At 40.7% G+C, this 13332-nt stretch overlaps 1 protein-coding gene across 2 annotated transcripts in view; it reads left to right on the top strand.

Moving 5' to 3' along the window:
• pds5b (PDS5 cohesin associated factor B) overlaps positions 1-13332 on the top strand; it is a 229822-nt gene that overhangs the window by 191538 nt on the left and 24952 nt on the right. For both annotated transcript variants that reach the window (XM_048598139.1, XM_048598140.1), the window contains 4 exons: positions 1320-1439; positions 9410-9472; positions 10106-10251; positions 12594-12705. In XM_048598139.1, the coding sequence (XP_048454096.1) occupies positions 1320-1439; positions 9410-9472; positions 10106-10251; positions 12594-12705 (441 nt within the window). The remainder of the gene's footprint in view (positions 1-1319; positions 1440-9409; positions 9473-10105; positions 10252-12593; positions 12706-13332) is intronic.

Genomic DNA, 13332 nt, shown 5'->3' with positions numbered 1-13332 from the left:
TTGGCCTGCTGTGTTCATCCAGCTCTGCACCTTGTTGTCACAGCTCGAAGGATTCCCTTTCCAACTTCTCCCCTCCGAGGTTTGGTGACGTTCAGGTTAAAACACCACAAGTCATTTCTCTAGAGGACCCTGTGGTCTGGTAAGACAATGGTGACTTTAAATAGATACAAGCATGAACTCATTGAAAGAATCTTTGACATTTACAGCACAGAAGAAAGCAATTTGTTCCCTTGTGTATGTGCTAGGTGAAAAGTAGCTATCTAGACTTCCCACTGTACAGCTCTTGGTCTGGAGCCTCGGGTTACAAGACCACATCTGGGTACTTCTTAAATGTGATGAATGTGTTTTACTCTACCACCCTCTAAGGCAGTAAGCTACAGACACCCAGCAGTGAAGACATTCTTCCTCAGCTCCTCCTTTAGTCTTTCTACCAATTATTTTAGATCTATACCCTGTAGTGACCCTTTTAAGGAAAATAGGTCCTCGTCATCTGATGAGCCCTTGTAAATTTTGTACTCCTGAGTCATTATGTAATGTCACTATATCCTCCTAGCTGATAGAAATATTGGATGCCAGATTCCAGAGTGGAACATTTTTAAACAAAAAAAAAAGGCCTGTCATGGAGCTCAATACTGAACATATTCACAAGATGCTACCTGCATTATCTTAACAAAAGAACTTAAGTTCATTGCAGAAAAGGAAAACGTGAACTATATACAAGAACTATTGGAAGGACATCATTACAGATATCAAAATGAAAAATCCATCTCTTGTTAACTCAGCAGTACCCTTACAGCCACTCAAACCACAGGGAAGAGTCACCCACATCTCCAAGCTAAGGCTTCTTGTTGAAGTTGCACAGCTGAAATTTGTTTTCTTTTGCCAAATGTATGCATGTTCGGGTAGATGCTATTTTCTTTAATTAATGTCTGGCCCTGAGACCCTTAGCTCTCAGCTCACTATTGCTACTTCACATAGATCTGTGAATGCTCATCTTCAGGTTGTAAGAGATTTTCTGCTTCAGATAGCTCCAGAAAAAGAAGGCTGACTTGTAAGCCATTCAGGTGCTAATAATAGCACTTCTACTGGTACAGCCTCTTCTTAGTTTTTCTTGCTAGCACGCGTGCTCCGTACTTTGGTCAATATCATTCAGATACTGTCAGTGAAAATTTAAAGATACTACCAAGAAATAATATTTATGTTCAATAAGATGCCTAGTTAACATCCAATTAGTAACTTAAATGTGCTTTTTATTGAACCCAAAAATAATTTTTCTCATAGTATTAATCTACAAACCGTATGTCTTTATTCTTATTTAGAAATTATACACAGTTTGTGATGTTGCAATGAATATTATCATCTCTAAAAGTACTACATACAGCTTGGAGTCTCCAAAGGACCCAGTCCTACCTGCTAAATATTTCACTCATCCTGATAAGGTTTGTACAGTTGATGGATTTTACTAAGTGTCACTTTTTTATCCAGAAAAAGTTCTCTGCCCATTGATAGCTAAATATGCATATCTAATTGCATTTTGGCATGAACAAATAAGTACATATATTAGGTGTTCAGTTACACGTGTATCATATGGCAATATTTTCCAGTTATAATTCATCAAGCAGAAAAGGGTTGCATGAAGGGAGTATTATATTGCATTATATCATGCTGGCACAAGCACAATTCAAAGCTGCTTGAAGTCTTTGTCCAGTACTACTTTGCACATGTGGGGATTTAGGTGTTGGTTTTGGTGGAGTGACTTGGCTGACCAACTCTGTTCTTTGTCATAGAATCATATAGCTGTACAGCATGGAAACAGACCCTTTGGTCCAACTTGTACATGCTGACCAGATATCCTCAATAAATCTAGTCCCACTTGCCAGCATTTGGCCCATATCCCTCTAAGCCCTTCCTATTCGTATACCCATCCAGATGTTTTAAATGTTGTAATTGTACCAACCTCCACCATTTCTTCTTGCAGCTCATTCCATACATGCACCACCCTCTGTGAAAAAGTTGCCCCTTAGGACTTTTTTAAAATCTTTTCTCTCTCATTAAACCTGTGCCCTCTAGTTTTGGACTCCCCCCACCCTGGGGAAAAGACCTTGTCCATTCACCTTATCCATGCCCCCTCATGATTTTATAAATCTGTGTAATGCCACACCTCAACCTCCGGTCCAGGAAAAGAAGCCGCAGCCTGTTCAGCATCTGCCTATAGCTCAAACCGTCCAACTCTGGCAACATCCTTGTAAATCTTTTCTGAACCCTTTCTAGTTTCCCAACATTGTTCCTATAGAAGGGAGTCCAGAATTGCATGCAGTATTCCAAAAGTGATCTAACCATTGTCCTGTACAGCTGCAACATGATCTCCCAACTCCTATACTAATGCAGTGACCAATAAAGGCAAGCATACTAAATGCTCTTTTTCATGATCCTGTCAACCTGGGATTCCACTTTCAAGAAACTATGAATCTACAATCCAAGGTCTCTTTGTTCAGCAATATTCCCCAGGACCTTACCATTAAGTGTACAGATCCTGCCCTAATTTGCCTTTCCAAAATACTGCACGTCCCATTTATCTAAACTAAATTCCATCTGCCATTCCTTGGCCCATTGGCCCATCTGATCAAGGTCCTGGTGTACTCTTGTGTAACCTTCTTTGCTGTCTACGCCACCTCCAATTTTCATGTCATCTGCAAACTTACTAACCGTACCCGCTATGTTCACATCCAAATCGTTAATCTAAATGACAAAAAGCAGTGAACCCAGCAGCAGTCCTTGTGGCACACACTACAGGTCACAGGCCTCCAGTCTAAAAAGCAACCCCCTACCACCACCCTGCTGCCATATAGTCATCTGCTATCCTTTATTCTTCCCTCTCTAATCTTCTCTATTTAAGTTTTTGCTTGCTATATTACTGGAATGTGTTTCTTGTTTTACGTGCAAGTTAAACTTTCAGCTTGAACAATACCTGAACCCATTGCCCATATCCTGATCCTGTCTGCTGTTTGTGCTCATCTATGAGCTCTGGATCTTCTTACCAGTTTAACTTGCAAATTTTGGTACTTTCCTGCTAAGTCCAAGGTATTCCAATGGAGTACTCTCTAAGACTGAGGTTCTAACCAGCATTTTATTCACTGAAATTTTAATAACTTTTTTTCTGGCCTGTAACTCCTTTCCCATTGCTGCTATTACCTTCTGAGTTTGAGTATCCTACTTTTAATAAAATCGTGATCCAACTTTACCCTTGGGTTTAGATTATCACTTGGTCCCTTCCAGTTAAACTTTTTTTAATATTTGTTCAAAGGATGCGGGCGTTCCCATACCCAGTTGTCCTTGAAGCCGTGGTGGTGAGCTGCAGTTTTGAACCGTTGTATCTTTTTGAAGCAGGGACACGCACAGTGTTGTTAGAAAGGGAATTTCAAGATTTTGAACCAGCAACATGAAGTAACGACAATACATTTCCAAGTCAAGATGTTGTGTGACTTTAAGGGAAGTATGCATGCAGTGGTATTCCCATGCATCCGCTGCTCTTGTCCTTCTAGACCATAAGAGGTCATGTTTGCAAAGTGCCGTCACAGGAGCTTTGGTGAGTTGCATCTGGTAGACGGTACACACTGCTGCTAGTGTGCGTTTGTGGCAAAGACCGTGAATGTTCAAGCTGGTGGATGCAGTGCCAATCAAGCAGAATCCTTAGTCTTGGATGACATCAAGCTTCCTGAAGTACTTTTGGAGCTTCACTTATCCAGACAATTGCAGAGTATTCCATCACACTCCTCACTTCCGCCTTGTAGATGGTGGATGAGCACAGGGACGACATAAGGTGAATCACTCGCTACAGAATTCTTGGCCTCTGTTCCATAGTGTGCCTATGACTGGTTAAATTTGTTTTAATGGCACCTGCCATGATTTTGATAGTGGTGGCTTCAACTAGTCATAATGCTAATGAATGTCAAGGAATGGTAGTGAGACTTTTTTTTTTTTTTTTGGAGATTGACATGGCCTTGCACTTGTGTGACACGCATGTTACTTAGCACTGGACAGCTCGGATCTGGATGTTGTCCAGTTCTTGCTGCATATGAACAGGGACTGTCAGTATCGGAGTAGCAATGCATGGTACAGAACATTGTGCAGTCATCAGTTCTGATACTGTAATGGAGGAAAGACCATTGATGGAGTAGCTGAAGATGGTTGGGCCTTGGACTGTACCCTGAGAAACTCCTGTTGAGATGCACTGAAGCAGAGATGATTGATTTCAAACAACCACAACCATTTTCCTTTGTGCCAGTTATTAGTCTGGTCAGTGGAAAGTTTACCCTCCGATTCCCACTGACTCCAGTTTAACTGGAGTTCCTTGATGCCATGGTCTGCTGAATACTGCCTTGATGTCAAGGACGGTCACTCAAGTCAGCTCTTTTGCCCATCTTTGGATCAAGACTATAATGAGATCAGGAGATGAATTGCACAGGCAGAAGCCAAACAGTGCTAATGGGCAAGTTATTCCTTTGCAAGTGCTGTTCAGTAACACTATTGACAATTATTTTACTGCTGGAAAGTAGCAATAGTTTGGGCTTGATTTGTCCTGTCTTTTCCTTTTGTGCTCCAGATATACCTGGACAATTTTCCGTAGTGTTAACTGTATTGGAACAGCTTGGCTGGTCGTGTGGCAAATTTTAGAACACCGGAGATTCAATACTATTGCTGGTATCTTGTCAGAGCCCATCGTTTTGTTATATCCAGTGCCACCAGCCTTTTCTTGACATTGCATGGAGTGAATCAAGTTGGTTGAAGATTGGCATCTGTGGTGCTGGGAACATCAGTATGAGACCAATGTGGATCATCCTGTCATTTCTGGCAGAAGACACTTGGAAATGCTTCAGCCTGAACTGATACACTGGGCTCCTCTATCATTTTGAGGATGGGGAGACAAGCAAAGAACAGTACCATTCTGAAGCAGTCAAACTGGACTAGAAATATTAACTGTTGCTCTCTCCACAGATGTTGCCATACCAGTTGAGTTTCTCCAGTATTCTTTCTGTTTTTTTTTTTGGTTTCCAGATTTCCAGCATCCCATTGAATTTTGATTTTATTGAGGATGATGATCTTTGTAGAGCACCAGTTCCTGTCAATTGTTTGTTCACTATCGTTCACCACCATCTTTGGATTGCACAGCCCTGTTTCTTGCGTGCTGCTTCCACTATTTAGCATGCAAGTAGTCCTCTGTTGTAGCTTCAATAGGTTGATGCCTCATTTAAAGGTATGCCCTGTGCTGCACCTGACTTGACTTCCCATACTCTTCTTTGAACTCGAACTCGAGTTGATCCCTGGCCAGTGGTAATGAAAATCTGGGGGATAGATGGGCTTTGAGATTAACATTTCATAGAATCCCTACAGTGCGGAAACAAGCCCTTTGGCCCAACAAGTCCACACTGAACCTCAGAGCATCCCGTCCCCTGTAATCCATCTAATCTACACATCCTTGGATACTATGGGCAATTTAGCATTGCCAATCCACCTAGCCTGCACATCTTTGGACTGTGGGAGGAAACTGGAGCACCCAGTGGAAACGGGGAGAATGTGCAAACTCCACACACAGTCGCCTGAGGGTGGAATTGAACCCGGGTCCCTGGTGCAGTGAGGTAACAGTGCTAAGCACTGAGCCACTGTGTCACCCTCATGTTGTGACTAGTTACAATTCTGCTGATCATCCCCATGGAAGTCTAGTCTTGACTTGTTAGATCTGTTTAACATTTGTCCCATTTAACATGATAGTGCCACACAACACAGTAGAATGTATCCTTAGTGTGAAGAAGGGACTGTATCTCCTAAAGATCTGTGGTCATTCCTACCGATTTATTGTAATTGACAGATGTGTCTGTGACAGTTAGATTGGGGAAGTTGAAGTTGTTTCCTTTTTAGGACTCGGCCAGCTCAGTCAGTAGCAGTGCTACCAACCCATTTTTTGATGATGGATATTGAAGTCCTCCCCCCAGAATACATAGTGTTGTTGTCACTTCAGCTTCAGCTTCGTCTAAGTGTTGCTGAACGTGGAGTACCGATTTGGAGGGGTTTAGGTGATAATGAGTAAAAGATTTCCTTGCCCATGTTTGGCCTGATGCCATGAGATGTCATGGGATCTGGAGTCAGTATTGAAGACTGCCTGGGCAACTCCTTCCTGATGATATGCCACTCTTAAACCACTACCGACCCACCTGTGCGCCCCCCCCCCCCCCCCCCCCCAAAAAAAAAAAGGCACCTTGGTAATACAGCCTTTGCAGGGGTGGACAGGATTGTGTTCGTCGTCCTCATTTCCAGTGCCTAGGTGGATGCCAGACTGTTTAGTAATATTCATTCCTTTAGACTTTGTAATGGCACAATACAACTGTGCATTCTAGGCCATATCAGGAGGCAGTTTATGTTGCAGGAAGTGTCTAGCTGCAGTTGCTGGAAGCCAGCATTTCAGAGCTCAAGTGGTGATTGAGGACACTGGAGCATCCACAAAGCTGAAAATATTGTGGATAGTATACACAGAGATGGTCACTCCAAATACTAAGACTCCACTGGCAATGAGGGCAAGGAGGGAATTGATGATCAGATCGAAGAAGACGATTAGGCAGTCACGTCAGTAGCACCTGAGAGCTGTCTTGCAAGGGAACAGCCATACAAATTTAGATACTGTTGTGGGGGTAATGGCTTCTTAGGAAATAGCAACAGACAAATTTGTTGCACCATAGTTGGCTCTGCTAGGTAAGAGAAGACTAATAAGTTTGTGAGGGCTAAAGTAATCGGAGATTCATTTGTAAGGGTAATAGATAAATGTTTCTGTGGTTGTAAACAAAACTGCAGGACGGTCTGTTGCCTCCCTGGTGCTTGGATAAAGGATGTGTTGAAGTGGCTGCAGTAGATTCTGGATTGGGAGGGTGAACAAGCAGTGATTGTCATACAGGTCACTACCAATGACATAGGTAAGCAAAGGGGTTAGGTCCTAAAAGCAGAATATAGGGAGTTAGGAAGCAAGTTTACCACATCTCAAAAATACTGATCTCAGGCTTGCTGGAGACATGTGCTAGATTAAACTGAGAAATATCAGGATATATCCGATGAATTGTGTGTGTGGAGTGATTCGATTAAGGAGCAGGCATTTAGATTCCTGGGATGGTGGGACCAGTGCAAGGTAGATGGGTTGCACATGGGCAGGACCAAAACTAATGTTCTGAGGGAGCATTTGCTGGTGAGGATTTGAACTAACTTGGCAGTATGATGGCAACATATACAGGGAGACAAGAGGGAAACCAGGACAAAAACAAAAGACAGAATGGGAAATAAGAAAAATGAGAAGCAGAGAATTAAAAGGCAAGATTCAAACAGCACCACAGTATGAAATATTGTGAACAGGACTAAAAATGTTATAACGGAAAGACTTCAGGCCTTAGGCCTTAATTTGCTCAGCATATACCACCAAGTGGTTGAATTAGTTGCACAAATAGATATAAATGAACATCATTTAGTTGGAATTACAGAGATGAGGCTGCGGAGTGACCAGGAATGGAAACTGAATATCAGGGATATTCAGTTCTTAGGAAGGACAGATGAAAAGAAAATGTTGGTGGGGTAGCACTGCTAGTTAAGGAATACGTTAATGCAATAATGAGGAAGGATATTGGCTCTGACGAAGCAGAATCTGTATGGGTAGAGAGTAGAAACCGAGTGATCGAAAATGATGGTGGGTGTTGTATATAGACCTTTAAAACTGTCGTGGTAATATTGGAGGAGACATTAAATAGGCAATTAGAGGGAAAGCTATAGAATCACAGCCGTAATTGTGTGTAACTTCAGTCTGCATATAGGTTGGGCAAATTAAATAAGTAACAACGCAATAGCGAAAGAATTCGTGGAGTGTGTCCAAGATGGGTTCATCAATGGTATCAATCAAGAAAACTAACTAGCGAACAGACCAACCATCCTACACTGGGTATTTTATAATGAGAAGAATAATTGGCAATCTAGCTGTTTGAGGCCTGCAGGGAAGAGTTATCATAACATGATCATTTTTCATTTTAAGATGGAGACTGAAATAATTGATCCTGAAACTAGGGTCCTGAAACTAAGTAAAAGGGAACTACATTGGTCACTGGCGCCTTGCACCAATGATAAATTGGAGAATATTATTTTGCCTATTCACGGTCTTCACTCAATGGCAAACATTTAAAGAGTGCATGGAAGAACTGCAACAATTGTTCATTCCTGTTTGGCATAAAAGTAAAACTGGAAAGGTTGCCTGACTATGGTTAATGTGGAGAGGCATCTTAATATTTGATTCAAGGAAAGGACATACAATTTGGCTAAAAAGAGCAGCAGACTTGAAAATTGGGAGCAGTTTACATTTCAGCACAGGAAGATGGAAAAGAGAGTACAAGAGTAAGCATACTGGTAATATACAAACTGACTGTAAAAGCTTCCATTGGAATGTGAAGAGAGAAAGATTAGTGAAAATAAATGTAGGTCCCTTACGGTCAAGAAAAAGGGGACAAGGATGCCAGTGATCCCCCAAAAATGTTGGGGAATGCAGGGTATAGTGAGAGGGAGGAACTGCAGGAAATCCGTATTAATAGGGAAATGGTGTTGGAGAATCTGATGGGATGAAAGGCCCACAAAAAAAGGCTTTCAGCAAGATTTTATTACCAATAACAATGGAAATTAAATATGGAGAGTGAAAATTGGGAACTGCTTTAATTATCTGTGTACTCTGCATAAAACCTGCTAGAACACTGTGCTGACATTAAGTAGGATGTAGGCCTCTGACTAATTTTGTTTAATCTTTGTAATGATATGAAATTAAACATCTAGTTACCATTGTGAAGTTGAATTATGAAGAATTTGGAGTGAAATTGAAGCTTGGGTACATTCCAAAACGTTGGAGAGTGTAGGAGCATAGCACTTAGCACAAAATTAGGAGCTCGGTCACTTTTGCCTGACTGTCATCTGAAAGTTTGGGATTCGTAAGTAAGATTAATTGAAATTCCTAAAGTTGGTTTGAAGAAAGTATTAAGTGATGGGAAAACTCACGCTTGAATGTTGATTCTGAAGTACCGTTTTAAGATTTTGTAAGATGTGCCACCTTTACCTATGTCTCTGACTATTTGTTCAGCTCACCGTTGAAAACAAAATAACGCAGCCATCTCACTCATCCTTTGTGTTGTTCAGGTACAGAGCTTGATTTGAATGTTCGTCTTGTGTTTTATTTTGCCTGCAAATGTATCTGTTTTGGAACTTCTTTGGAGTAACATACAGTTGCATCAGATAATGATTTGAAGATAGAAAATTACAATATTTTTTCCAGTTTACTATGCAATGCCACTTCTATAGAAGTCCACTTAAAACTTGAAGGTTTTTATTTTATTTTGTTTTTCAGAATTTCAACAATAGCAAAAATTATTTACCTTCAGAAATGAAAGCCTTTTTTACACCTGGCAAGGTAATGTGATTTTTGAAAAATTCTAATATGCTTATAAATATTTGCTACATCCCTTCATACAAATCTTTAAATTTAATCCTAAATTCTTCTTCAATTTTCATTCTACATATTACAGAAACTGTGGCCCTTTGAATTTTCCTTAATTTCTTGTGTGGTATTTATGGGTTAGCAGGATGCTGCCACCATTCCTGTTCACTTGACTGGGCTGAAACCTATTTTGTTTACTGTGGTCAAGCAATAGCCATTAATGAGTCTTAAGAGCCTCTTGTTATCTTAACAAGATGTAGTTTATTGCATGATAGAATTTGGGTACAGTTACATTAGCAAGTTAAACATTGTCTCCCAATAGTCTTATGAACATAGATGAGCATGTTGAGATCCAGAGCAATTGTCCCAAATTCTGCACCAAGTCTGCATGACATAACTAAATTGGGTGGAGCTTAATGCAGTTTTCCACATATTTAACCCTTTCAGCAGTTATTTAGCCATGAAGATTTTAAGCAAATTTAGTATAGATTTTTTTTAAAAACTGCATGCAGTAAGATGAGGTTTGAACTACTATTTTGTAATTCACAATTTGATGCCAGTCAGCATCTCCAAATTTAATCATAACATTTTTTTTCTTTCACATAGCCGAAGGCAACTAATGTTCTAGGTGCAGTAAATAAGCCTCTGTCATCAGCAGGAAAACAGGCACAGACCAAGTCATCACGAATGGAGACTATGAGTAATGCCAGCAGCACCTCTAATCCCAGTTCTCCTGGAAGAAGTAAAGGAAGGTACAGTGGGCTAAATGTGAATTCTATAATAGACAATAACAACAATCAGCAATCTAAACTCAAATTGACTTTGTTGTCAGGAGAATCTGTTTGTCAAGTTCACTGCCAAGATGTAATGGTTATCCTAAAAAGACTAAACTTTCATTTTTGCTGTAATATCAAAATTATTTTGTGTGGAGGACAGATTAGATCTATAGAAAATAGGAGCAAAATTACGACATTCAGCTCTTCAAGTCTACTCTTGCCAATCGATATGATAGTGGCTGATCATCCAAATCAATGTCCTCTTCCTGTATTCTCCCCGTACTGTTTTATCCTTTTAGTACTAAAAACTGTATCTAACTCCTCTTTGAAAAGATTCATTGTTTTTGCCTCAACTGTTTTCTGTGACAGAATGCCACGGCTCACCACACTTTTTTTTTGAGGAAATTTCTGTTCATCTCAGTCCTAAATGGTCTATCCTATATCCTTCGATTAATGACCACTGGTTCTGGACTCCTCAGTCATTGGGAACATCCTTCCTGCATTTCTCCTCTGTAGTCCTGTTAGAATTTTATCAGATTGTCAGATTTCTTGGCCTCCACCTGCTTTCCCCCCGCACCCGCAGCCCCCCGCCACCACCACCACCACCACCAAAAAAAAAACCCTTCCTGTTCTTCTAAATCCCAGTGAATATAGTCCTAACTGATCCAGCCTATCTTCTTACCTCGGTCCTGCAATCCAGGGGATCAGTCTGGTTAAACCTTTGTTGCCCTCCATAACTAGGACATCCTAAGATAGGAGACCAAATCTGTATACAGTACTATAGGTGTGGATTCACAGTTTACAATTACCCTGTGTTTACAAGACCCTTTGCAATTATATGGGTAGCACAGTAGCTGAGTGATTAGCACTGCTGCCTAAAAATACCAGGGAGCCAAGTTTGATTCCACACTGGGGAGACAGACTGTCTGTCTGTGTGGAGTTTGCACATTCTGCCCATGTTTGTGTGTTTCAGCCGAACAATATTGCCCCATAGTGCCCAGGGATGTGTGGATTAGGTGGATTAGCCATGATAAATGTGGGGGTATGGGGGCAAGGTGGGGGTGTGCTTCTCAGTGGGTTGGTACATACTCAATGGGCTGAATGACCACTTTCTGCACTGTAGGGACTCTTGGACAGTTGCAGCAAGACATCTTCTCCTGTACTCAAATCCTTTCACTATGAAGGCCAACGTAGCATTTGCTGCCTTCGCTGCATGCTGACTTTCAATGTCTGGTGTACAAGGTCACCCAGGTCCTGTTGCAGCTCCCCCTTTCTCAGTCTATCCCCATTCAAATAATAATCTGCCTTTTTTTTTCCTACCACCATGGATAATCTCACATTTATCCAAATTATACTTCATCTGCTGAACATTTACCCACTCGCCCAATCATTCAACTTGTTTAAATCATAGTGAAGCATCACCAAATTCTCTTCACGCTTCACCCTCCAATCCAGCTCAGTGCTGTCTGCATACTTGGAAACTTTATATTTCATTCCCTCTTCTAAATTTATATTATGAATAGCTGGGATCCAAGCACTGATCTCTGTGGTACCTCAAGAGTCATTACCTAGCCCATTGTAAAAAGACCTGTTTATTCCTACTGTCTGCCAGCCAGTTCTCCATCCATGTCAATACCCTATCCTCAATCCCATGCACTTTAATTTTACATGCTAATCTGTTAGTGTGACGTTATTGAAAGCCTCCTGAAAGTCCAAGTAAACAAAATCCACTGGCTCCCCCTTACCAGTTCTACTCATTACATCCTTACCTAAATTCTAGCATTTTTATCAAGCATGATATCCAGCAGATCTGACTGGAGTTTACCTGTTCAAAACAGACAATTGTCGCATTTTGCTTACTTCCAAATATGACTTTCAAATGATGAAGAGATGTAATCTTGTTTTATAGCAGCAGCAATAATAACTGTACATTCTTTACACAAGGAACAATGATTGAATCTGGAAAATGGTACAATCTGGAAGCATCCTTTTGAATAAATTCGTATAAATTGACCGTTATTTCAGAGGAGTATAATTGCAGTTATTGTATGTCTTAGTGTTATTTTTCACAGTATAATTTTCCCCAAAGTTTGCATTCTATTATTTAAAAGGAGTAATTTCAAGCCAGTTGTCACTTCTTCGTGCATTTTTAATGACAAGATAGACATTTTCTGGTTGAAAGTATGTCACTTTGTTTAGTTGTACTTGTAAGGAAATGTTTTTGATGGGAGAATTTGTTTGCAAGAAAATAAATCAAGAAATGGATTAGTCATGTTAGCTGTATTTGATTTACTTAATTTATAAATCATTTACTGAAGGCTGGATAGCTCTGAGATTGATCACAGCGAAAATGAGGACATCACAGTAATGAAGAATCCACCTCTCCCTGCAAAGAAAATGGATAAGAGGGAAGACCCAGACCATCTGAGGGTATGTCTAATTGAGTGTCTTCAAGAGAAGTTTGAGAGAGCAAATTGTTGTTGTTAGTTTCATTTTGAGCGGTGCTGCATAGAATTCTGTCAATTCTACAGGGGCTAAATGTGACACCTTGCCCCTGTTAAATTCATCTGGCGGGAGTTGAGATGAACTTAGTGGAGAGCTTGTCCACATCTGTGTTCAAAAAGCAGCAACATGTTGTATCACCTTGTGTTTATGTTCTAACTCCTTCGCACAGTATTAGTGGAGAGAAAAGTGGTTTGCTTTGAAAAGAGTAATAATGATAACGTGAATGACACTATTGTAGAAATAACTGAATTTGAAGTTCTGGAACAGACTGCTGTCTGATCCAGATGTAGTCCTATATTGTGATTATTTCTAAGGAATAATCATTTCTTGGCTTCCTTCTGTCAGTCAAATGTTTTGCACCATAGATAGTAGGAACTGCAGATGCTGGAGAATCCGAGACAACAAGGTGCAGGGCTGGATGAACACAGCAGGCCAAGCAGCATCATAGGAGCAGAGAGGCTGACGTTTCGGGCCTAGACCCTTCATCAGAAAAGGGGGAGGGGAAGGGGGTTTTGAAATAAATAGGGAGAGAGTGGGAGGCGGATAGAAGAG

Source organism: Rhincodon typus, chromosome 6 (assembly GCF_021869965.1).
Source record: "Rhincodon typus isolate 14 chromosome 6, sRhiTyp1.1, whole genome shotgun sequence".
NCBI lineage: Eukaryota > Metazoa > Chordata > Chondrichthyes > Orectolobiformes > Rhincodontidae > Rhincodon > Rhincodon typus.
Note: the sequence above shows the minus strand (reverse complement) of the source record. Positions and strands in the feature narration are given on the sequence as shown.